Raw genomic sequence first — 25,075 nt, forward strand, 5'->3', positions numbered from 1 at the left:
CTGTGGTAACCGGTGGTTTTCTAGCACTGAGCTGTTTGATTTTTTGTATGATGCATTTAAAATTAGTCCACTCGTCCCAGCTGACCAGGTGCTGCTGTCCAACTGTTAGGTGACCAATTGGGATGACACAAATTGACACATTTTAAAATGGTTTGTAATGACTTGTCACTCTAGCACCCGGTGGTAAAATAGGGGCCCTTAAACCTGGTTATGATTTATATAGAGAAGTTATTAAATACCTCCTCACATTGTTTGACAAACTAACGGACACGAGGATTTAAAGTCTGGTTTTAATATTTTTTTCCTCAAGGCATAACACAACATTATCTCCCATCTGCCCTCCGGTTAACCTGCAGCATATGGTGTCCAAGGTGTTTTCCTCTAAATCCTGAAGGGTGGCCTGGTGTAATTGTGTGGTCATCTGTGTAAAGCTTGTTCCTGATGTACAGTATAATTAGAGCTGGGATATCGCGTCACCCAGCGACGTCGTGCTTTATGATATCCTCATTAAAAGCGTTTAGTCAAACGCTGGCTGGCAGTAACTGGTGTCACGTGACCGTTCCTGTCCTTGCGGTTATGATGATTATAGCGGATATTTTGAACTCCAAGTGTCCCCACATGGACATTACTATAGCGTTGTGAAATATCTGTGTGTTTAATTCACTTTTAGCCCAGTTCTACTGATAAACGGTTCTTAAATCCTGTTTATTAAATGGGTCGGCAAGAGATTACTAGAACAGCTAAATATCAGTTATTTAGGAACTATGACTGGTGAAGTCCCATTAATAAACAGGACTACCATCAAGTAACATTACTGAAAAAATATAATATACATGTTGAACTATTGTCACATATAGTTTGTTGCACCAGAAAAAATATATTTTTTGGCTGAAATGCATTGTGTAAAAAAATGTTTTTCATGCAAATGCACCCCATTCTGAACAACTGGGGGAGTTGGAAGAACAATATATTAAGATAGAAGTTAATCACATTAGCCTGTCAGCCGTGACAGATGCCTTCTTTGTCACGGCACGTTTCACAGACAGAACATGCCTACCTTGTCTAAGTAGAAAGCGATATTCAGAAAGATTGATCAATTATTCCAGTACAGTGGTTAACGAACAATAGATGTCCGTGCTACGACTTGTGGAGTTTATTCGACTGGCTATAGAGACAGAAAGAAACCAGGCGAGCAGAGTTTCTTTGCCACAGTATGCCAGCCAGACTCTGCACACGGTCTCATTGTTTCTCGATGTTTTGGGTTAAGTAGATATTTAAATAATTAATTGATGCAGGCATAATGTTGTGTTTATGATGTAGGCATGTTACAGATTGTTGTTTTGGACATTACTTCAGCACAGACGTCGTCAAATTTAAGAGGGCAATCAATAAAAACGCATGCCCCCCTCCGACTTCATCTCTGGGTGGGCTGCAAGGAAAACCGTCTCCGGAGAACTTGACATCGGGCAAGGTAGGCCTACTCGGAAGGGGAAATGAGGTGGATATATATGAATGATGATGATTATATATGAATGATGCCTTGCATGCCACGTTGCCAAAGTGAAAACGTTAGCAGCACAGTGACATAAATCTCAACTTATTAAAGCTATTTATTTAAATGTTTAGCACAAATATGCTAATCATGCACACAAATAAAATCCAGTAAATTATTTATTAAAAAGGTTGTAGGCCTAAAATCATTACAATGCCTCCTTCAAGTAAATATTCGGTAATAGTTGTTGGTCGAGTAGCTCATTTGCAGCGTGGCTTTTCTTTTTATTTTGCAATAGGGACATCTAGTGGAGGAATTAAAAACGCCTCCACCGTCCAATGTGGATGGGCCGTGTGTTAACTGATCACAAAAAACGAATAAAGCATTTACAAGGGCCGGCTTGTCTTTCATTATGAATGGTGACGCTCAATAATATAGAGTTGTATCTGACTTTCATTATGATAGACACGCGCCAATCTCCGAAAATATGTGTTTTTATTTACTCATCTGCGTCGAACAATCAGATGTCCTGAGACCGAATGGTTGAGAGGCGGATACAGTTCCTAACCAAAGCCACCACACAACACGCCCAACCATTCCTGTTGAAATTCACAACAGACAATTGATGGTCCACATATGGCTGGTGTGTCCTCAGCCTTCTCTCATTAATTGTTTCTTTCTTTATTGCTTCTTCGTTTCATGTTCCCTTGCGAAAAGCGCGTAACAAATGATTGCTTTTGCAGCAACACCAAAACCTCCCTTTCAGAGACCATGAGTCAGAGTAGTGCCATACTCAGACAGGATACACTCCCTATGTAGCAAGCCTGCATAGAGCTGTTCCTTACCAAACAGTGGATGAGAGAAGAGAGGTTGATTAGAGACAGGAGAGAGAGCGATAGAAGAGAAACAGAATAGAGGAGGCAGGAGAGAGAGAAAACAGACAAAATAGATTTAGGACAAAGATAAGGGAGGCATAAGAGGGTCAGGAGAGAGACCTTTTGGAGGCGGGGGAGACAGGATAAAAGAAGAAAATAGAAACTGGTAAGAGAGACAGGAGAGAGAGAAGAGAGACAAAGCAAGAAAGAATGAGGAGAGACAGAATCGAGACAGAATGACAAAGCATTTGATTTATTTCATAGGCAGAATAGCCAACCTTTCAGTCATCACACAATTAGAAAAAGAGAGGAAAGCGCCAAGCTAAATTCCAATACATACACAAAACAATGGAAATGTTAAATAATCTGTTATGTTTAGAAAACAATATGAAAAATACCTTTTTATATACACTTAAGTCCTTCTTATTAAATATAAATGTAAAAAAAGGAAGATTATTAAATTATTTAAATAAGATTTAAGATTTTTTATTATTTAAATAAACACGTTAATGGTTATAAAACTGCAAATTGGTAGAATGATAATACCATTATTTTCATTTCTGATGTTTACCCTCTTAAATGTTAAATCGTTGCGAAAGCTCCCTCGCACCTGCGTTTCGTAAACTTCCTTGTCAGGATGATTCAGCTGCGTGACTCAAATGCCCCTCCACACTGTGACACAATCCATTGCTGTCACTTCAGTTGAAGTGGCTAATCCGAGAGAAGAAGTCCACTTTTGTTTTAGACATAACTTTGTACGAACTGTAACCACACGAAAGACAGCAGGAACCAGCATGTCCTCTCCTCAGAGAACATCCAGGCTCACTCTGTTGCTGTCGGATAGGCCTTGGTGTGAGTCATCCCTGTCCTGTGTTGAGAGCCGTGCCCCTGACTTCCGTCTCTGGGTGTATTTCCACAGCAGGACCGCCAGCACCGCCAGCAGGCCCAGCCCCAGAGCTCCGCCGATGAGGCCTGCGGTCAGATAAGCGTTGTCCTTCTCCGCCAGGTACATCATACAGGACTCTGGGCCCTCGCCCGCCGCGTTTTCCGCAAGAACGCAGACTTTGTCTCCGTCGTTCAGTCCCTTCAGTTTGCTGCTCCGAAGGTGGCTGCCGACCCTGACGGGCTCCTGCTCCGCCCCCTTGATGGTGTAGGTGGTGACCAGGGAGTACGGCGCACACCAGCGGACCGTCACCCCTTCGGAGCCCCCCGGGGTCAACGACGTCACGGTAGGGGCCTCCGGGGCCACGTCCTCCAAGGTGATGCCCCGACATAGGCAGTCTTTGCGGGCCAAACACGGCTCCTTCTGTTCGAGGCAAACGTCGTAGTCACAGGGCTGCTGGGCGCTTTCGTTCTTGGGACCGGGCTTGGTCTCTAAGGGGGGGTCTTCGAAGTAACTGTAGTAGTCGTCCGATTTCAGGAGCTCAGACGGCATGTTGTTTGTCCCCGACTCCTGGGTTGGTATGGCGACACAAGGCCAGCTGCCAAGGAGGGCGAGGAAAGCGAGGAGAAGGAACCACACCGAGTCCCTGACGGTTATCATCTTGGCTCTGGAAATCAAAAGCATCAGCGTTGTATTTTAATGCTTGTGGAAGCTTAGGGAGTCTGTTTGTCATTTCACACGGGATGTCGGTCCTCGGGGTCTCTTAATGCTTTCATATTTAGAAGCTGAGGGTTGTGTTGCCCTCATCAGCCAACTTTTATGGAATAAGGCTGTCATTTCCCATATAACTGTTAAAATTGAATGGCCGTGATGGAAAAGCTGAAAGTTATACAGAGGGCCTCAAACCAAATCGAGTGCGGGTGTGGGAAATGCATCCGGTAGAAAATGTATAGACAGCCCGGTCAAAGTGCCTTGAATACCCCAAACCTCAAAAACACTTTACAAAGTACTCAGCATTTAGTCAAAATTGCCCACACACAAAAGAAGAGCGTCATATAAGTCAATAAGCCTCCCTCCAGTAAACTGTTTACAAGACTTTTACACAGCCCCGGGTTTAATTCAAACAAGCCAGTCTTACTCGCCTCCATCTGCTGAGGTAAAGCTGCATTCCATGGGGGTGTTGCACAAGAGGCCCACATTGTACACCCAGAACACTCCAAGACTCTCCCCCAGATCCCCTTACAGGAAAGTGCTTTAGCGCTTTCCACATGTCTTACTCGCCCTGCATACAAACACTCCCAGAACCTCAAACACTCCGAGAACCCAAAGGAAACCCAGCTGAATGGAAAACAACTCAGAGACACACGGACAGACCGAATGTAGCGATTCAGGGAACATAGCGAAGAGGGTCACACATAATGTAACTTCTCGTGGAGTTTTACTTTTGATTCGGTTTATGAATAGTTATTGATCTCCATGTTCGCTGAACCTTCGTGCTGGATATGAAGGGAGACTTACCTCTGGATGCTGTAGTGTGTAATCTCCCTGGGAATCTTAGCTCATTATCTTGTGGTCCTGGGTATTACAATTCCACTTGCTCCCTCTATCTTTCTCTTACTCTCTGGCTTTCGCTCTTTAAGTGTTTTCTGTATCCCCAGAAACCTTGAGTCCCAATGCACCTCCCCCTATCCCTCTCTCTCCATCTCTCTCTCTCCCTCGCTCTCTCTCTCTCTCTCTCTCTCTTCCTAACTCTGTCGCGCTCTCTCACTCACTGTCCCTCACATCCAGCTCCACCTCCCATTCAGTCCTATAGTTTTTCACTGTGAATTTGTTTGTGGGTTTGTGCGTGTGTGAGTGTGATAGAGGTGGGGGAGGGTGTGTGTGTGTGTGTGTGTGTGTGTGTGTGTGTGTGTGTGTGTGTGTGTGTGTGTGTGTGTGTGTGTGTGTGTGTGTGTGTGTGTGTGTGTGTGTGTGTGTGTATTCCATAGTGTATGTATGCTCATCACCATCCGCCCATGACCCCAGTACATTCCTCTGGCATATGTACCGCAACGCAGTCCCTGCTAATAAGAGTGTTTGCGTAGGTGCGTGTGTGTGTGTGTGTGTGTGTGTGTTTGTGTGTGTGTGTGTGTGTGTGTGTCTGTGGGTGAGCGTGTGTCTAAGTCTAGGTGTTGATTCATAATAAAAGTATCTCATTCAGAATGATATTGACTCCTGGCTGGCTGCTGGGCTAGATACATAATCCACAGCACACAGAACAGACGGGTTCAGGAAAGTTCAGGAATGGGTAGAACCTCAGAGGAGAAGAACACAACTTGATTAAATTTGTCTGCAAAGTCATCTCCACGGGTGTGGAGATGACTTGGAGATGGTGTGTGTATGTGTGTGTGTGTGTGTGTGTGTGTGTGTGTGTGTGTGTGTGTGTGTGTGTGTGTGTATATCTGTTTAACGGTGTGTGTGTGTGTGTGTGTGTGTGTGTGTGTGTGTGTGTGTGTGTGTGTGTGTGTGTGTGTGTGTGTGTGTGTGTGAAAAGACAGTATGCCTACACCTCCATGAGTCAACTGTCTCTTATTCATGCTAACATGTTTTGGATGCTGATGATCTGGAAGTTTCCATGAATCAAAATTCGCTAGACATCATGTTGTAAAGCAGGAATACCTTCCTCAGCCAAGACAGTTGCTCATTAAGTATCATCCAATGATTAGCTCTATATGAGCCATATATAAGGCAGATGGCTAATTATAGCATGATATGGTATACATCATGATATAGTTACATTTGAATAGGCCTAGTATAATTAAAATTGATATCAAATATGATAACGTCAAAAGAATAAAAAAACGTTTAAATCTGTGAATCAAATTAACCAACCAAAAATGATATCCCAAAAAATAAAGAGTATACCAACTTATTAAGAAAAAATAAAGGACGATCATTTTCAATAGAAGTGGCACATCATTAAAAATAATTTGGAAAATAAAACACTGATTTTAGTTCTGAATTGATGCTCAATTGTTTTACTGTTGTATACGTAGTTAATGAATCTACCGTATCGCTTCTTTGTATTTCTTCACAAGTCTTGCATAGTGGAAACTTAAATAAAAGACCCAATCAAGCCACAGTCAAGAGGTATGCACTTGAAACCCTTTAAATGATAACATCAGCAATGATTTCACCACAAATGATTCAGCCTTTCAGCTTGTACGTAGCACGTAGGTCTATTTATTTCTAACATTTTCAGCATTCAAATGCCATCACCGAAACTTCCTCTAAATACGGGATTGATTCATGCAGATGACGTACCAGTGTGACCACTGATAACATCCGCTTGAGGCTGCTGGACTTTGGAACCCGATGGTGTGCCTCAGGTATTCTGACCTAGCTTCTTGTTTGTCCATAGTCGAGACTCAAACATTTGATTTACTTACCAATGCTTTCGTATATATGTTTACATTTATTTCTAGCAGATGTTTTTTTATCCAAACAAGACTTACAGTGATGACAAATAAATTAAAGATCCATTTTATCAAGGTAGAGTGAGGTAGGATTTACTAGCTCAACGATTCCTGCAGACTAGGCTTCGGACATTGGGGATCGAAACCGAACTGCACAGCTGGGAGTCAAACACAAGTCACCAGTCCACACACACACACACACACTCACACACACACACACACACACACACACACACACACACACACACACACACACACACACACACACACACACACACACACACACACACACACACACACACACACACACACCTGTAAGCATGTCTATCTATAAAAACATGCTATTTTTTATACTTTATACTTATGAACGGACTAAGCAGTTTCAACTTCTTCCCCTCATCAAACAAACATTGATTATCCATAGAATGTAAAATCTTTGATACAATTTATTATATATTAGCTTTCTTATATAAGGATATCTGAGCACATAATTTTATGTTATCTGCAAAAAGAAAAATAATACAATGATTTCACAATAGGCTCATTCAGCGTCCTCTGGTGGCCCCTATATGGTACCGACCTACACTTTGAAAATCACCGTCCAGTAAACAGGATGTGTCATTAAAGTGTAGCACTTAGTAAAAATTACCTTTGGGAGTGGAAGGAGCGCAAGGCAGTATTGACTCAGCATGCAGGTCTCCAACTCCAGACACCCTCCCATAGGAATGATACCCGAGTCTTCAGTCTGGGGAAGATAAAACATATCAGTCACGATTTCATTACAGCAGGGAAAGATAAGATCTGGGAAATATTTTGCGATAATGTCGACATCAATCTCGGTGAATAGGTTAATTGTATACACTATATATATATATATATATATATATATATATATATATATATATATATATATATATATATATATATATATATATATATATATATATATATATATATATATATATATATATATATATATATATAAAATATATATATATATATATATATCAGGGCACCACTTCATCAGTTATAAAGTTAATAGCCTAATTTCCTAAATAAAATGATTTATTCCAGTAGGTCGTAACGTAAGGCATAAAATCAGAATAGGCCTATTTAAAGAGCATTGCAAGCACACCACAAATGATATTATTCCAAGTTTGTTAAAAAAGGGTGCATTGAGAAGATATTGACATAGCTTAAAATGGAGAAAAAACATACATTCACAACCATTGAATAAACGAATGAATAAACTTTAATAAAGAAAAAAGTAAACACGCCCCTTTTTAAACCATCGTCATTCTTGTGCGACAGAAACCGACCTGTCAGCAGTGTTGCCAGATTGGCCAGATTTCCCGCCCAATCTGACGACCTTGGCTGAGGCGCTCTGCATCCAGGCAGTGTTGCAAACTGGCAACACTGCCTGTCAGCCAATCAAGAAATACGAACAGCCCAGATCCGCGAGAAGCACAAGAGTATCGATCACCCGCGGTAGGACGAGCGTTATGCTTTCAAACACTTAACACGTTTCTACAGATTATTACACATTACTGGGACCTAAATGATCACAGTGAAAGTGTGTATAAATGAACTTAGTGTTAAAATTAGCCTCAGTTTTTGTGCGTGTTACCTAGTTGTTTACCAGAAGGCTAGTGTTTGCTAGCCAGGCCTAGCCAGGGCCCTGCGACGATCAACTCCCTGCATCGTAAAGTTGACCGACGTCGTTTTAAAATTGAAAGTGACAACCCATGAATTAAATGCGGATAAAAATACGTGTTTTTCTCCCTCCCTGCACCCCCGCTGAAGCATTTCCGCGGCCATAACGAGATCGTTGTAGAGTAGTAGTACGCTAGGAAACTATACGGCGTAAGCGCAAAAACCTGCTAACGTTAGCCTGCAAATAATAACCGAAATATCACCATGACTTCCAGAAGAGGAGGTTATGCCGGTGGAATGGATTCATCTGCGTCTAGTAGTAGTGTGGTTAACAGTGGAAACCGAAAACAAAGCATCATCAACGTCCCCAATCGGACTGGGTCGGAGTCTTGCTACGATCGGAAAGTGGACAAGACTGGGTACGGTTCGCAGGGCAACATGACTGTCACATCCCTAAAATCACGCCTGGCCCCCACTATTCAAAATGCCATGTCTGCCGCAGTGGACACTGTTCTTGGCGAGGTGGTCCTCGTTTTAAACGAGACACAACAAGAGTTGTTCAACAAGGAGCAGGAAAACGAGAGACTAAAGGTTCGCCTGGAAGTGTCCGAGCGAGAACTGAAGACACTGCAGGAATGTTTGTGCAGTGCTCAGAAACTGATTGATCAACTTCAGATATCTTACCCGGGCTCTCAAACTCAGTCTGTTTTCGCACCGTCGCTGTCTTCCTTGACGTCTATGAATACGGGAATGGACCGAGATCACCAGAACTCTCGGAACGTGAACGGGTCCGGCGTGGACTTGGGTCTAGGTGGCTCCGTGGACGACTCACTCCACGGTTTCGAACCACGAGATGACTATAAGATGTGCCAGCTGTCAATCCAACCCGATGGATCTGTGACAAACCACTCACTGGACGCCTACACCAACACGGCCCACATGATCAACGATTCAAATAGACAAGGTAAATTATATAATTCATTCATGAATTATACAATGACTCATGGCCTTTGTCTACATGCATCCACATACGATTAAAAATTATATATTTATTAATAAATACAGGCTTTGTATTGTATCTGATGTTATTATTGAGGAGCTTCTTTAGTTTTATTTACCAGCATGCCTGTTTAAGGCTCTGAAGTTGACCTCGTTTGCACCCCCAGATGAACGGCAGTCCCAGCGAGGCAGCGGCTCCGGGTTTGAGATCAAAGAGGAGCAAGGTTTGACCCCAGGCAACGGCCAGTCTTCCAGGAAGGACCAGGGGTTGACCGGGGACGACGGAGAGGCATCTGGCCACAACGTTGGTGACCTTGGCTATGGCCAGGGAGAGGACGGGGGCTCCCAGCGGTCCTTCACCTACCCTCTTCGTCACCCGCGGCCTGTGAGACCCCGCACGGTCCCCCAGAATCAGGGCGCGCTGGACGTACAGAAGGGCGCCGTAAGGACTGTCCCCGGAAGGGTGGACGGTCTGTCCCCGGCCCGGGCGGATGACAACGCCGGCCCCTCTGCGCCCGACCTGACGGTGGAGGTCTCTGCCGACCGCCCCCACCACTGCCTGGAGTGCGGCAAGACGTTCCGCCTGATCTCCAGCCTGAAGAAGCACATCCGCATCCACACGGGCGAGAAGCCGTACCCGTGCGGCGTGTGCGGCCGGCGCTTCCGCGAGTCGGGCGCGCTCAAGACCCACCTGCGCATCCACACGGGCGAAAAGCCCTACTCGTGCTCTGAGTGCGGCAACAGCTTCCGCCACCTGGACGGCCTGCGCAAGCACCGGCGCACGCACACGGGCGAGAAGCCGTACGTGTGCGCCATCTGTGGCAAGCGCCTGAGCCGCCTGCAGCACCTGAAGCACCACCAGCTGATCCACACCGGCGAGCGGCCGTGCTGCTGCCCCTTCTGCAACCGCACCTTCAAGGAGCCGGCCGCGCTGCGCAAGCACGTGCGCACCCACCGCGAGGAGGCGGGGCACCTGGCCATGGGCCCCGCCGAGGAGGTGGACCCCGACGCAATGGACGACATCAACAGCCTGCACCCCGCCGCCCCCTCCCCCCAGATGAGGTTTGGCGAGTGGGGCGGGGAGGAGGACGAGACCTCAGTGGTGGACTGTGTTTAGGGCCACGCTCCACCCCCCCTCCCCCCCACCCCCTCCGAAGCTACAAAAAAAAACGTATGCTCCATCTAGTGACAAAACTAAAATATCGTTCAAATTGTCTTCCTATTGTTTTTACAAACCTGGCCATCATGGAAGAGTTTTGATTCTCTCGAGTCCCACATTCTGGCTCATCTAACCCCAGCTTTGGAGTGTTCTTTTATCAGGGTAGTCCATTTGCGTTTGCCTTTTTCATTTTGTATTGTAGATGTGAACGTAGTTCTGAATATGCTCTTTGTGTTTTGTTCGAGAGCCAACAGTTTGAAGTAGCTGTTCTCATGGCCACTGTGTGTGTGTGTGTGTGTGTGTGTGTGTGTGTGTGTGTGTGTGTGTGTGTGTGTGTGTGTGTGTGTGTGGGAGCATCGAGAGCAGCTGCTGTTGGGTCAATGTTTTTAGTGGCAGAGCAGAGATATGCCATCCATGGTAGTAGCAGGTGCATAGACATCACCCTCAGCCAGTGAGGGGAGCTGCACTGGGGGCAGCTGGTTGGATGTCTCTCCCTGGTTGGCCTGGGAGCCAAGGTGTGATGGGGAGGTTTGACACACAGGATGGATGGATTGACGGATGTAATATGACCTTATCAACTTTTAAGTTTCCACAAGCCTTTATCAAGGTGTGGCCCGAGTATAGCCTGTTGGCGTGTTTGCGGGAAGCACAGCCTTTCTTCAGTGTTGATGCATTATGCCCTCATCTGTTAGCCTCATCCTTTATATTTTAAAGATCTGCACATTCAAAGGCTTCTGCTACAGAATGTGATGGGGACTGTTCATTGGTGTGGATAAGGGCAAATGTATTATTTCTTCTATCTATCTTGTAAAACAATCTTGGCATTCAGACTGTGGAAATAAAGGTAGAATTTCATTGTACAACTGAGAACATCTCTTTTGTGCATATGACACATATAACACTTTGAATTGAATTGAATAAGATGTGTGGCATCAACATGCAGCATTCAGAGAAATAAAAACGACTTGTTGCCATCCATTGACCCTAGCTAATTTGACTGATGGATGGTGGTCCTTTTTGGTCAGCTGGGATTCGGTGTTGAGATGGACCCTGTGAAATTACGCTGAATTCACTGCCCCTGCTCGACCAGCAGCTTTATTCTGTCTGCCTCAAAATGTCAATCTGACGCAACTGGTCTTAAATTCCATCTGTCAAAAATGTTGACGGATGGAAAGGATTGTCGGTTATGTTGAGTCAAAATGACCGACCATCCTAGAAATTATTTGTGAAACTTTATGTTGTGCCACAAGTTTGTAATCTGCCGCACTGTGGTGAGGGGACAAGTCCATTTTTCATCACAGGCTAACGCTACAAAACTCTGTTTTACCATTTTTCTGTATTTGATAACCATGTATTAACGAATGGCATTCCTTTCTTTTTTTTTTTTTACAACCAGTATTTCATATTCAACAAATGTAATGGCTCAATGTTTCTAAGATTTTAACCCTCCAAAGTTGCGGCCATTAGCCGAGCCGCATTGGCGCATGCATGTCTAATCATTCCCATGGCACCAACTCTAGGTGAGCTGACTCTGTACATAAGAATGTGACTTACAACACCCTTTCCCCCTTAGCCCAAGTATTGCCCATTGGTCTACGACTGTACTGTAAATATGTAATCTCCTGTATCTTCTTTCCAATGGCAAAGCTTTTGGGCATCAGAACAAGCAGCAAAGGAACATTTCTCTCTGCCTCTCTGAGATATAGATCTACCATTATACACGCTACTTTAATGAGCTTAATGTAATTGTTTAAATGAGAACAATATGTACATACATTTACTAGTGTGTGCCCTTTTTTATATGGGTTCAACTATGAAACATGTCTCTATACTAGGAACTTTGCCACGGTTGTCCTTACCCCCTCTTAACTAACTTAACTTCTTTTTGGTTCAAGCACATTCTGGGGAGCTTTGCATGAATTTACTTTAAAGTGATCTATTTCAGTCCTGAATCTGGTGTTTACTGAATGAATTTTTCATGCCTCTGTGCTCCAAATATTTTCCCATATAAGTCAACCCTTTTGCCTAAATGTTGTATATTAAAGGGCATTTGTTTATACATTTCTGTGCCCTTTTTTTCTTCTTAAGAATTTTATAAGTCAATGATATACTGTACTTTTGTTTAACAACTGTTTAACATCTGCAAGGGAAATACCTACTATATATATATATAACTATCTAAGCACTTAATGTATGATTATTTGTGAGTAAGGCTTTCCAAATCCAAGGCTTTCAGTCATGTTTCATTGGTTTATAACCTGGCTAAGGCCTGTATGTCCACCCTGACTTTCTCAGTCTTCTGTAAAAACTGGCCTGTTCAATGCCTTTTGCCGTTTGTATGTGTTGGTTCTGGTAACCTTTCTTGGCTATCAACAGCTAGATAATAACTGACACAAATGAAGATGGTGTTAAGATTAAAGGTATATGTTTGGAAATTGTGGTAAAGTTAGAAATCTGCACAATTTGTGAAACACAAATAATCAATATAAGTACAATTTAAGAACATATTATGGTTTTGATCCATTACTCTCTTGAGTTTTGGACAGTTGAATTTGGTGTGTATAAATTATAGAATTTAGCAATTATTTAATATCAGATTACCTTTCCTTTTAAATGAATGTTTTCACGTTGTAAAGGTTTGTATATCCTCTGGGCTACGGGACATTTGAATTATGATTTGGGAGGGCATTCAGGGCAATGCCTTGTACTTTTGGCAACTGGGACTGCTTTGCGTAGTTCTGATGTTTATACATTTGTAACTTCAAAATTAAAAAACCAGAGCGCCAAATCTATATTAAAGCTCTTATGGTAGAAGTAAAACTGACGTGTCAAAATAAAGCAAAAAAATAGCAAAAGCTGACGTATACCATGAATGCAAACTAACATAACATAGGCGCTCATAGTACTGCAACATCTTCCTTCTTTATTACGTATAATTAAACTGAAAAACTTAGCAAATCAAGTATCAATGTGAACGTTTGTATTGAACGAAAGTTCAATACAATGAAGCCGGGCCAATGGCATTGCAATGCCTGCCTCCGGTATAACCCATGTCAATGAGACAAAATGATAACATAAGGATGGTTTATAATGTCAATCGACTATGAGCGCTGAAATGAATGTGTAAACTGTTAATTAATGATAACCAAATTAGGATGAGGAAATGGAGGGTTTACTTTGAAGCGTAGTTTCAACACATTAGGCCTCTAATAATATGAATGAGGGTTATTACCAGTTATTGTACAGTGTTTGAGCAAGTTAAAAACCATGTATTAGCAGAGGATGGTTTCGATCCATCGACCTCTGGGTTATGGGCCCAGCACGCTTCCGCTGCGCCACTCTGCTCTGGAGCTCTGAAGATACACAAGCTGAATAAGATTAATAGTACAGTAATTTGTGAGACTGCACAAAGCCACTGGATCTAGACATAGGACTATGACAACTAATTTGCATTGTATGTTGATACACTATCCACGTTATTTCATTACAAAATTGATATGTACAGATACCTGGGAACACCTATAGATGTTATAAGGAGAAGCAGAATTTAATGTAAATATCAAACAATCTGAGTATAAAGTCAGTTATGTGGCCTGCCAAGTCTAAAGTTGTTTAAATATTGTCGTACAATCGTATAGGCCTATTGTAGAAGGCAAAAGAAGAAGTTATAGCAGAGGATGGTTTCGATCCATCGACCTCTGGGTTATGGGCCCAGCACGCTTCCGCTGCGCCACTCTGCTCCGGGACTAGATGGGTACATATTTCCGTGAATCACATACTTTGCATTGTCAGTTCTGAGAGATGACGAACAGGGTATAGTTAGATCTATTATAAGACCTAAATTGCCTGGAAGGTCTTCTTTTAACGGTTTAAGAAAACGACGGAACAATTTTCTTTCCGCGATTAACTTTTCGGCTAAACAAAACAACAGGCTACCAGAGGAATACAAAGGTTAATTTAAGCATCCAAACAAAGTTTCAGAACCTCGTTTTCTGTATTGACGTTCACCCAACAACGGATTGTCGTCCTCTCAGATGACGGTGGCGGTGTTGAGCCGCAGAGAAGCTCTCGCTCTCCATTCCGTGCTGTTGTACCCTGGGGGGATAAAACAGCGAGAACAACCATGCTCTCGAGTTCTTGGAGTGCCGCAAAGGTAAAAACACAGTGCGCGAACCTGAGACATTGTTAACAAGACTTTATACAAGGGGCAGTATGCAATGAGACATAGATTAAAATAGACAACCTCTTTTCTTCCGTCTAGCAGAGTGGCGCAGCGGAAGCGTGCTGGGCCCATAACCCAGAGGTCGATGGATCGAAACCATCCTCTGCTATAACTTGGTCTTTTGCCATACACAGTGTAAGACAATACTTACATAGTATAAGACTTGGCAGGCTTACATAACTGACTCTATAGTCAGTTTGTTATATATAGTTATACCTCTCCATCTCTTTATAAATATGTAGGTGTTCCTAGGTATCTGTGAATATTTATTTCATACATGTGTTTATAAATGCATTTCTATATAGGAGGAAAGTAGTATAAAGACCGTTGTCTGAGCATGTTTATCGAGCAGAGTGGCGCAGCGGAAGCGTGCTGGGCCCATAACCCAGAGGTCGATGGATCGAAACCATCCTCTGCTAAAATGTGGGATTTTGCCATCTACAATATAAGATTGTAAAACAATACTTATAGAATATAAGACTTGGCAGGCTTAAATATCTAACACTATATAGTCATAGATCCAGTTCTTTATCTCTTTATAACATAAGTAAGTCTCCCCAGGTATCTGTGAATATTCATTTTGTAATAAAATAACAAAGTGGATAGTGAACCAATATTACTGTAACTGACAATATAAAATTGTTTTTATAGTCCTATGTCTTGATCCAGTGGCTTTGTGCAGTTATACAAATTATCCTTCAATGTTGAGCCTCAGGTTTTTATTAACGATTATCCATCCTAAATTAGAAAATGCAGGAAATGGCCAATTTCCATTTAACTTATAGAATGTGTGTTTGTGTGTTTAAGTGTGTGTCTGTGTATGTGCTTATGTGTGTGTTGGTGGGTTAAAGTGTGTGTGTGTGTGTGTGTGTGTGTGTGTGTGTGTGTGTGTGTGTGTGTGTGTGTGTGTGTGTGTGTGTGTGTGTGTGTGTGTGTGTGTGTGTGTGTGTGTGTTTGTCTGTGTATGTGCAAATGGTGGCAGATGGAAATGTTGTATGTGAACTCCATGCAGTCACCTCCTTAGTGACCTCAAGTAAACATTCTCCCTTTTTCTAAGAGAGGAAGTGACTCAACCACACTCAATCTTATCCCTTTCTCCCCACACCTTTCTACCCCCCCCCCCCCCCCCCCCCCCTCTCTCTTTCTCTCTATTTTGCTCTCTCTGTAAAAGAAGGAGAATAGCTTTCTTGGCGTGTCAAGTAAAACCATGTCATTGTCAAAGCAGTCTAACAATTAGGCAAATGAAGAAAAACAAGGTACTATAAAGGGTAAAAATAGATAACCTCTCTTTTTCTCTCTGTTATTCTTGTCACTGGGAAACCTCTGGGGCCAAACACTAACCGTTGCATGGAGGATATGCTTCCATAGGATATGTGTTGGTGATTAAAGTCCATTGGTAGTCTTCTTTTTATGAGGAGTTTGAGGTCCTTTTCTCATCACAGTCGCGCAATCGCGCTGCAGTGATCGTACATTATTGTTTGTTGTTGTTTGTTAGCATGTGGAGTGTGTAATCCATGGGAAGTGTGTGTTCCTTATGTCTTGGTATGACTGGCCAGACGTCTATTATTTCCAAAGTAGCACATCTTGTTTTTCTCTCCCCAAAACATAGTCAAGTCACTTTCAGAAGATTTGGCATTTAATTTAACATGATGCAGTCCTGTCCTATTAACACCCACACGCTACCCCGGGCCGTTATCGTTTTCTAGACAGGGGGTTTGGGGTGAAAACAGCGGTTAGCTCCTGTACTGCCTGGCCTGCTGCCAGCTTTCTCCAGCGAGGATTGGCTCACCAAGAGTCCTCTCTCCTCCCTTCTTTCTTTAACCTCTCATACGCACACTCAAAGCTATCCCATGGAACAGAGGGCCAGCACGCAGGCTACCAGAAGAAGATCACTCACTTGAAATAACTTTTCAACCCCCTTGGTAACCGGGTAACCCAAAACTAACCAACCAAGATGTCGAACTTTTCGCTGAGACCAAAGGGATTAACTAAGTACGCGAGAACAGTTATTTATTTTTCATAAAAGGGATGAGGTTTTTTTCTTCCAGAAATTTTCGCTTTATGGGACGTATGTCACGGACGGCCGTCCCAGGAAAAACGGAATAAATCGAATCAAACACAGGCAAGCATAGCATAACGCTTCGCTGGGTCTCAACCTGCAGCTCGGTTTAACCCAGCGGACGGGCCGACTTCTCTGCGTGGACGGTGGCGGTGAAAGATGCCAGAATGCCCAATATGATCCCCCGTCTGCTGCTCGTCTGGCTGATCGTCCACAAGCTGGTGTGGTGCACCGAGCGCTCCTCCACACGGGAGCGCTTCAAGGTGGTCATCGCACCGCTCATTTGCAAACGGATCTGTTACGCTAACGGCCACTGCCAGGATACCTGCGAGCAAGGCAGCAACACCACACTCATTGGAGAGAATGGACGGGCGGGAGACACGCTCACGGGGCCAGGGTTCACCGTCGGTGAGTCATTGAGTCATACTTAACAATAGTTTCATGAACAATTTAGGCCAAGGATTGAGGCTAATGGGATATTCTATATTCGTGAACCTGTCCTAGACCATGTGTTTCTAGTAGAGTATAGCCTTTAACTTCATCAGCGGGTCAGATGCCTTCTCTTCAATATAAACCATATGGAAGAGAAAGGCCTGTTTTGAATGCCTTGCTGATTATGCTTTTCGTGGCAATGGTTTCGTCTCACTCCCCCCCCCCCCCCCCCCACCAACTCCCCTCCCTCCCCCTGTCCCCTTATTATCAGTATTAGACCCAGAAGTATGTGGAATAAATAGCAATCTCATTCTGAGATCAGTGAGAAGGATTTAAATAGCTGTACCCTTGGATATTACTGTAGCGCCTCCACAGAGTCTGCTTCGCCAGAGATTAGGCCGTGGTTCAGAACAACTGGCAAGACATTGACACCTTCTCACTCCCACAGTTTCTACGAAAACAATTGAACAAAACGCACACTAATTAAACACAACATACATTGCTGTAGGTATTGAAGCCCTTGTGTCTGGACTGGAGGCACATTGATATTATTCCTATTACATATTAACATGGAGTTGAATGTAGGAAAACATTGCTGTTAATCTCCATGTTGGAATCACAACGGACATCCATTATGCTTAGTACTGATCACATAACTACAATACATATTTTCAATGATTTTAGAGCTCAGCACTATAGTGTAACTAGCTATGTGTTAGGTGACATTATTGAGTTACAGGCGTTATTGATGACTTCAGCTACAGCAGGCACAAACGTTAGTTAGCCACGGCACTTATTTTTGATCGTCCAATCAGATGCTTTTTGCTGTGCTGCGTGGTTTAAGTAGGCCTGGACAACACAAATGAAGAAGCCCACATCCAGTAGCTGTAGTATAGAATCTGTTGGTGTATATTAGTGGAAGGAAGGTCGCTAGGAGCTATACAGTTGACACCTGGAGCTGTCGATAGCTACCTCCCCTGGCTCCTTTTCTGCTCTCTCCTCTCTCCTTCTTCAGTGTACATTTGTTTAACTCCTGTGCAAACATCTTCCAAAGACAAACTTCTAGTGAATTCTCAGAATACCTCACGTTGCTTCCCATCAATTCTGCAGATCAAACCCCTTTTTTTCTTTTTTCAATCAACATCTGAGGTCTATCTAGGGTGCGATGCAGGCAGTCTCAGAAAGGCCTTGAGTGACTCAACTCTAAAAAGTGGGCACCAGTTTCGAGAGAGAGTGCGAGCGAGAGAAAGAGGGCCATGGTGTAGCAGGAGCGAGATGGGGTCTTTTTCCGTCTGCTTTGGAATGTTGCGTGGACTGGTGGAATTTTCTCACCCGTCTGTTAAAATGGCCGTGACCATTACCTTATTTGGGGATTGAGAGAAGACGACAGGAACGGTCAGAGGGAACTACTTGTCTGGTCATCTGGTCTATATTTATCTAACATGAAATCAAAAGGTTCATGACTGAGATGTTTAATTAGGTCTGTTGCGTCACAGCACCCATATGTGCAACAACTCGCACGGCGGGGCTATATTTCAAACAACCCACAGTCTGGAAGCTGTAGTTGTTAATGTCGTAGCATGCGGTTAGAAGCATCGGCCGTAGTAGCCGTGAGTCGTCTAAGCGAAAGAAAGAAAAGGTCCTCATTGTTAACGTTTTTGGATTAGTTTATAACCCAGTAATTCCCTAATCCTCAGTAATGGAAAGGGATTTTTAGAATAGCAGTGGGTGGAATTCCAGGCCACCTGGGCAAGGTGTATGCCAACTGTCCTTCTGACCTTGAACACAACACAAAGCGCCTACCAGGCAAGAATCTGGATCATTGTGGAGCATACAATACATTACCATGCATCATAGTTTCCCAATTAGTTACTTTCACCACAGGATCTGTTATGCTTCATTAAACAACTGTCCCGGGGGAGACGATTAAAAGTGTGATGTATGTAACTCCATTAATACTGGGTTGTGTTGGTGTATTGCACTATTGCACTACATTGGAGATCCACTCAGCTTCCCTCAGATCAGCCAGGGAAGCCACAGAGATGCCAATTTCAATTTATTCATAACAAGATCCTTTGAGAAATTCCAAGTGAGTTTGTGCTCTGTGAGGCAGAACAGGTATGGCTGTTTAACTCAAGGCTGGGTGGATTCTGTTTGGATGTGAGAGTCAAACATCATGACCAAACAGAACATTATGAAACGGAACATTCTTCTCCGGATCTCAGCTTTACCACATTCTGCAACGGATTGTCAGATTGTACTACAGGATGTACTACGTAATACATAATGCACTTAAGATGGATACAACTTACATGTTGTACTGCAGTGTAGAATGCATGAAGACTACATTGTAGTTTATATAGAACACACTGTACTACAGTCTACTATCTTTACGTGTAAACAAAATATAGAATAAACTTCAAACTGTAATACTTACAGACTGTTACTATACAGACTTAACTACACACTAAAGAGAGCAAAGAGCGTAAACGGAATGACTGCAGATACTAAATACTGTAACACAGACTGTGAACAAAATGGACTGTACTACAAACTGTAAACAGACTGCAGACATGTCAATACTACATATGGTGCGTCAAGCTGCCTTAGACAGTACTATATACTGTACCTCTGACTACAGTTTGGACTACCCACTGACCAGAGATCAAGCATGAATAACAGCAGGGCTTGAGGAATTGGCGCATGTTCTAGACCTGAATCAATACCACATTTGGCCTCCTCTTTCTCTCTCTCTTCCTTTCATTTCCCTCTCCTTTCCCATGGTTGAAGATAGATCAGAGACAGATACAGGGTGAGAGAAACCAAAAGGTGAAAGCATGCATCACAGATTGGGCTGTACATTCCCTATTGTTGAGGAGACATAATCATTTACACGTGGAATAAGTATTCATTACAGTTCAAGAGTTGTGCAACTAGAAGCGATTAACCAATTGCTCTCTCTGGAGAATGGTATACCCCTAGCTTTTCCCACAGAATTTAGCGTTTGTGCCCGTTCGGGCAAGAGCACTCATCTCAGTGTTGGTGACATCAGCATCTCCTCCTTCTAAATACACATGCTAGTGGTCCTCTCACCTCGGCTGCTGAGCACCATCACAGCTCCACCTCTTACCATGTCTCCCTGGAGGACCCAGCTGAAACATGTATGCTGGTCTCTCGACTGTTCTGTTCTGGAATCCCAACCCAAAGGTCCTGGGTTCAATCCCCACCAAACCAGGGCTAGCTGTTAGGCCTCCTGAGCAAATTCCACAACCTCTAACATCTTTTGTTCAATGGTCACCTGTGTCTGTTTGAGAAAAGGTTATTGTTGACCAAATGTCCCCATTTATTAGAATTGAGGTATTTAGGAGACTTGGAGACTTACATTGAATTCGGATCGAGGTCATTATAGAGCGCTGGATGGTAGGGGTTGGGGCGTCTTGCTGAAGTAGTCCGGGAGTTAGGCTCCGGACACTGGAGGATCGAACACGCCACCGTTTGGCTGGAAATTGTTGATTGCCATAGCCACAACACTATCCTTAACCCCACATATGCCCTTTCAGGACTGTACCATAGTCGGAAAATGCACTAAACTTAAGTTAGGACTGAAGGTTAAGAAACAAATTGCCCTTGCTCCCAAACATGGCAGGGCTTGGATATACCAGGTTTTCCTGCGCCAGCTGAGTGATGTGGCCACCCTTTGACCTGTGAGTAATTTGGTTTTGGTTTCCCCTCGGTTAGGATCACTCAGAGAGGAGCAGGGTTTGTTTTCCTACGTTTAGGAAGAGGGTTTGCCTTACCTTTCCAAGCCCCCTCCTCGCTCTCCGCCCCTCACTCTCTCTCCCCAACACACACATACTCACTACTTTCCAACACAATCTCTTAATCCCCCTAGTACTCACTTCCTTCTCCCCAAAACTCCTCTCCCCCGGCTCCTGGTTCTCAGTAAGAGATGGACATATATTGTGTTAATTCGAAGTGGTGAAATGTTAATACCATACAAATAGCTACAGACTAAGACCTTGCTGCTGCATGCATTCTACGTAAACGACAGTGATACTGTGATATATGGTTTCATTTAGAGTACTATCAGTTAGGTTTCAATCAGACAAATAATTTATCATTTCACAACCTGCGTTGCTAAATTAATTCCGGCTATATTCATTGAGACACTTTTGAAAAGCCAGCACATCTAGATACAGATGGATGTAGTCCCGGAATTCACTTCTTTTGGATTGGTAAACTAAACACAGCCCAACGCAAAGCACCAATTACAGGTCTTCCTGAGGTGACAATGAGGGAATACTATGTTTGTACGTATGTGTGGGTGTGTGTCTTTGTGTTTGTTTGTGTATGTGTTGCTGGCGGTTGAACGTTTTTGCAATCTATTTCAACCTTACACAAACAGTCCTCTCTCCTATCTTTAACCCAAAAACCATGGAGAAACTGAGTTGTTATTTCAAGTTTCCACCGTGGAATGCAAGTGCTTACCGATTTGCAACGATGACGCGCAGGTCTGCAGCCTACTCACTGGTTAGGAGTCTGTATGTGGAGGCCTAGGGTTTGAGGCCTGGCGGTCTATGGCTTAAAGGGGACATATTATGAAAACAACACTTTTCCTGGGAAAACACACGCACACAACCTTTGAAAAAAGTCTGTACATGATTTTCTGAGTGAGATATGCATTTCTTAAAGTACCCCGCCTACAGTTACCAAAGGAGCGAGTCGCTTTCGGCGCCCCCTCCTACGTAGGAAGGGGGCACAGTTGAATGTTACCTCACACTTCCCCACTCCCCTCCAATCAGAGCATAGATAAGATTTTGTGGACCAGCGGACGAGCAGCTCCGGCGGAGGGAACTCGGCTGAAGCTCAGCTCCGGGAGAACAATCCCTTTATCTGCCGCCGGAGCTGCCGGACTGCCGCGGAAGCTTCGGCGACAGTCCGGAGGAGGAGACATGGAGGGGAAAGGGATTGTACTCCCGGAAATGGGCTGCCGGACTGCCACCGCGCTACCCCCGCCCGCTTCGGCGGTAGTCCGGCAGCTCCTGCGTGGGTAGCTCGGCGGCAGTCCGGCAGCCCAGCCCAGCCCAGACTTTACGAGTCTTTACTTGTTGTGGAAGTACCAGACGTATAAAGACGCAGTCTTTATGATTCATAATATCATTCGAGGCGCACTTAGCTTTTGACCCTAATATTAGATATAATATTATATAAATACCCATACATAATATTATTATTATTATATTATATAGTTAATGAGCTCCAGGAGTCCGCAAACGGCAACAATCCCTTCTCCTCCGTGCTGTGGTTCAGTCCGACAGCTCATTGGTCAATGGGCAGCAGCTCATTTGCATTAAAGCTACAGACACCAGAAACAGCGCATTCTGAAGGGACTGAAACAGAGGGGAATAGCGGTAGGCGAGATCCTTTTTTTCATAAAAGCTATTTCCAGCAAACAGCTTCAAAAAACGTGTTTTCGGGAACTCAAATACTATGTTTACTTGTTGGGAAAACACCATAATATGTCATCTTTAAGGCATTGAGGTCTATGGTATGAGGCATGGATGTCTTTGGTTTGAGGCCTGGCGGACTATGGTTTGAGGCATCGAGGTCTATGGTTTGATACCTGGAGGTCTATGGTTTGAGGCCTGGAGGTCTATGGTTGGATTGTTTCTCTAGGGAATTCTGTACACTGTACACTACAACCATTATGGTTGAATGTACTTGAGTTTTTTGAGCATTTTTACTCAAGTACCTTCAAATCTGAGACAAAGTTTTGTTTATTGTGAGAATACAGATTTTCTTTAATGTAAGTCCTCTTTTCACTGCGAACCATAAGGAACCAACTGCATTTCAAGGCATCCGGGAACACCATCCTGGAGCAGGGGTCCTTTCCTTCTTACCTCTCGCCCTTCCCAAGGTTTTCTTATTTTCCCACTCATTCTAAACCCTGTCCCGGCTCATGGACTGGGGGTCACAGGGTTCTGTTGAGGCTCCATCCGACAACGGGCCAGGGATGGTGTTTATGGCCTGTATCCATAAACACAACTCGGTTGGAGCAGAACCTCTGCTATGGGTGAGTTCAGGTTGAGTTTATTGGGCCAGGGGATTCTATCTTAAAGCTACGCCTGCTCTCTGTCGTATAATCCTTCTTAACAAATTACCTTTATTAGCTATTAGTGACTGGTCTTCATGATGTCTATCTATGATGCGTAATAATTGTTACTAGTATATGCTAAACGTTAACCTCCTAAGATGGCGCAATTTGATTGGTTCGCTATCTCGGGATATTGGGCAATATCCCATGATAGAGATCACAAACTCTGGATATTGTGGGGAGTGCGCGTGACGGTCGTCTCGTCACGCTAATAAAAACAATTAAATCCCGGCAAAAGTGTTATCTTGATTATTTTTGGAGTGTTCACGTGTGATATACTAAAACAATTAACAGGCTCCTTGAATAGTGGGCTCTGTGTATAGTGGGAAATAGCCCCCTCGACCTTCAAACTCAGGGGCTATTCCACACTATTAACCACGCCTTTGGCTAATAATTGTTTATTATTAGCACTCCCAACGGTTTATTATTGCAGGTCCGCTTTCTTATTTATTTACATTATCTCCTGTATTATAATCCATGGCTGAGGAAGTTTTTGGGTGTGTGTGATTTTTACAGCTATAAGTCAATGTATCTCTAAAGCCAAAGACAAATTTCCACGAGTTAATAATAAAGAGCCCTAATAAACAGAAGCTCGACGTGACCAGAGCTAGAATCTTGGACTTCCTAATCTACTTGTTCAGGAGGCGGAAGATGTAGCTTCAGGGGTCAAAGGTGAAGCTCTGGTCAAGTCTCAGTGGGGTTTATGATGGTGGGGGGGGAATAAGATAGACCGGGAGGTATTGTCACATAACTCCTGGATAGCACAACTGTCAGCGCTCTCTTAACCCTAGGGGCCTCCGTTTGGTTCCTATAAACACCACTTGAAATTACCCAGAAGAGTCAAGGTTTGTCTTCTGGGCAAGTTCAAGTTGTGTGATTGGTTCAATGGGTGGTGGGGCGGGGCCAGGCCATACCCTGGTGAGGTGTCCGTCACAATCCTGCAAAATCACTGTCAGCGATCTCTATACCTGGTCTCCCTAGAGGTCTCCTCCTCCTGCCCTAAACCTCTCAGCTTCAGCAGACGGTCATTAGATGACATCATGCACGTCTCTGCCAAGATCCTGACTTTCTCTCTCACTCTGATTCGCTCTCTCTCCCAACCTCTCTGTCTCACTCTCTTTCGCTCTCTTTTGCTCTGTCTTTCATTCTGTATTTCTTTCTCTCTTTCGCTCTCTCTGTCCCTGTCTCGGTCTCTCTCTCTCTATCTGTCTCTCTCTCGCTCGCTCCAAAAACAACCATGCCATTGCCACAAGGGGGGGTGGAGGTGGACTAACCCACGGCTATGGAAACCGCAATGCATTTTTCATTGACATGTCAAATAAAAAAGCTCACACGCAACAAGCACTTAACTTTGGATCCCTTGGACTCAGTGACGGGTTTGTCGGTTATTTGAGTTATTGTTTCTATTTTTACACACTATCCATGCATTTTTGTATTTCGCTTTTATTTCATTTAAGTCAAACAGCAGATGTTTTCATGCAGAGCAATGTGAGTTAACTTCAGGTAATTTAGGTACCAGTAGGGGATAGGAGGAGCTCAAATCTCCCTAAACAATGACAGACTTACTGACAGACAAGCAGGGACAAACATAGACTGATAGGCAGGCAGACAGGCCAGACAGAGAGATTCAAATACAAGTAGAAAAAAAAACAAGACACCAAGGTAGAGCGGCAGGTAGACACAGAGATAAAG

At 43.7% G+C, this 25,075-nt stretch overlaps 3 protein-coding genes and 4 non-coding genes across 8 annotated transcripts in view; 4 read left to right on the forward strand and 3 right to left on the reverse strand.

Annotated features, from left to right (window-relative positions):
• Window positions 1-2,604: 2,604 nt before the first annotated feature.
• On the reverse strand, window positions 2,605-5,045 carry LOC115547706 (leucine-rich repeat neuronal protein 4). Its single transcript, XM_030362135.1, has 2 exons — window positions 4,769-5,045; window positions 2,605-3,917 (listed from the first exon to the last, which is right to left on the reverse strand). The coding sequence occupies exon 2, from the start codon at window positions 3,908-3,910 to the stop codon at window positions 3,173-3,175; it is 738 nt and encodes a 245-aa protein (XP_030217995.1). The 5' UTR covers window positions 3,911-3,917; window positions 4,769-5,045; the 3' UTR covers window positions 2,605-3,172.
• Window positions 5,046-7,753: 2,708 nt separating this feature from the next.
• On the forward strand, window positions 7,754-12,577 carry si:ch1073-224n8.1 (zinc finger protein 697). The gene is made up of 2 exons (XM_030362094.1): window positions 7,754-9,322; window positions 9,525-12,577. Exons 1-2 carry the CDS (start codon window positions 8,623-8,625, stop codon window positions 10,472-10,474), a joined length of 1,650 nt encoding a protein of 549 aa, XP_030217954.1. The 5' UTR covers window positions 7,754-8,622; the 3' UTR covers window positions 10,475-12,577.
• A 1,212-nt stretch (window positions 12,578-13,789) lies between these two features.
• On the reverse strand, window positions 13,790-13,861 carry trnam-cau (transfer RNA methionine (anticodon CAU)). The gene has a single exon. It is a non-coding gene; the product is annotated as a tRNA-Met (tRNA).
• A 323-nt stretch (window positions 13,862-14,184) lies between these two features.
• On the reverse strand, window positions 14,185-14,256 carry trnam-cau (transfer RNA methionine (anticodon CAU)). The gene has a single exon. It is a non-coding gene; the product is annotated as a tRNA-Met (tRNA).
• Window positions 14,257-14,775: 519 nt separating this feature from the next.
• Window positions 14,776-14,847, forward strand: trnam-cau (transfer RNA methionine (anticodon CAU)). Its single transcript has one exon. It is a non-coding gene; the product is annotated as a tRNA-Met (tRNA).
• A 238-nt stretch (window positions 14,848-15,085) lies between these two features.
• On the forward strand, window positions 15,086-15,157 carry trnam-cau (transfer RNA methionine (anticodon CAU)). Its single transcript has one exon. It is a non-coding gene; the product is annotated as a tRNA-Met (tRNA).
• A 1,390-nt stretch (window positions 15,158-16,547) lies between these two features.
• Window positions 16,548-25,075, forward strand: part of ltbp3 (latent transforming growth factor beta binding protein 3) — a 40,472-nt gene continuing 31,944 nt past the window's right edge. Inside the window, exon 1 of one of the 2 annotated variants that reach the window (XM_030362058.1) lies at window positions 16,548-17,205. In XM_030362058.1, coding sequence (XP_030217918.1) covers window positions 16,965-17,205 — 241 coding nt within the window. In that variant the 5' untranslated portion in view covers window positions 16,548-16,964. The remainder of the gene's footprint in view (window positions 17,206-25,075) is intronic. The other variant, XM_030362057.1, reaches the window with a different exon arrangement.

The sequence above is a fragment of the Gadus morhua genome, chromosome 7 (genome assembly GCF_902167405.1).
Source record: "Gadus morhua chromosome 7, gadMor3.0, whole genome shotgun sequence".
Taxonomy (NCBI): domain Eukaryota; kingdom Metazoa; phylum Chordata; class Actinopteri; order Gadiformes; family Gadidae; genus Gadus; species Gadus morhua.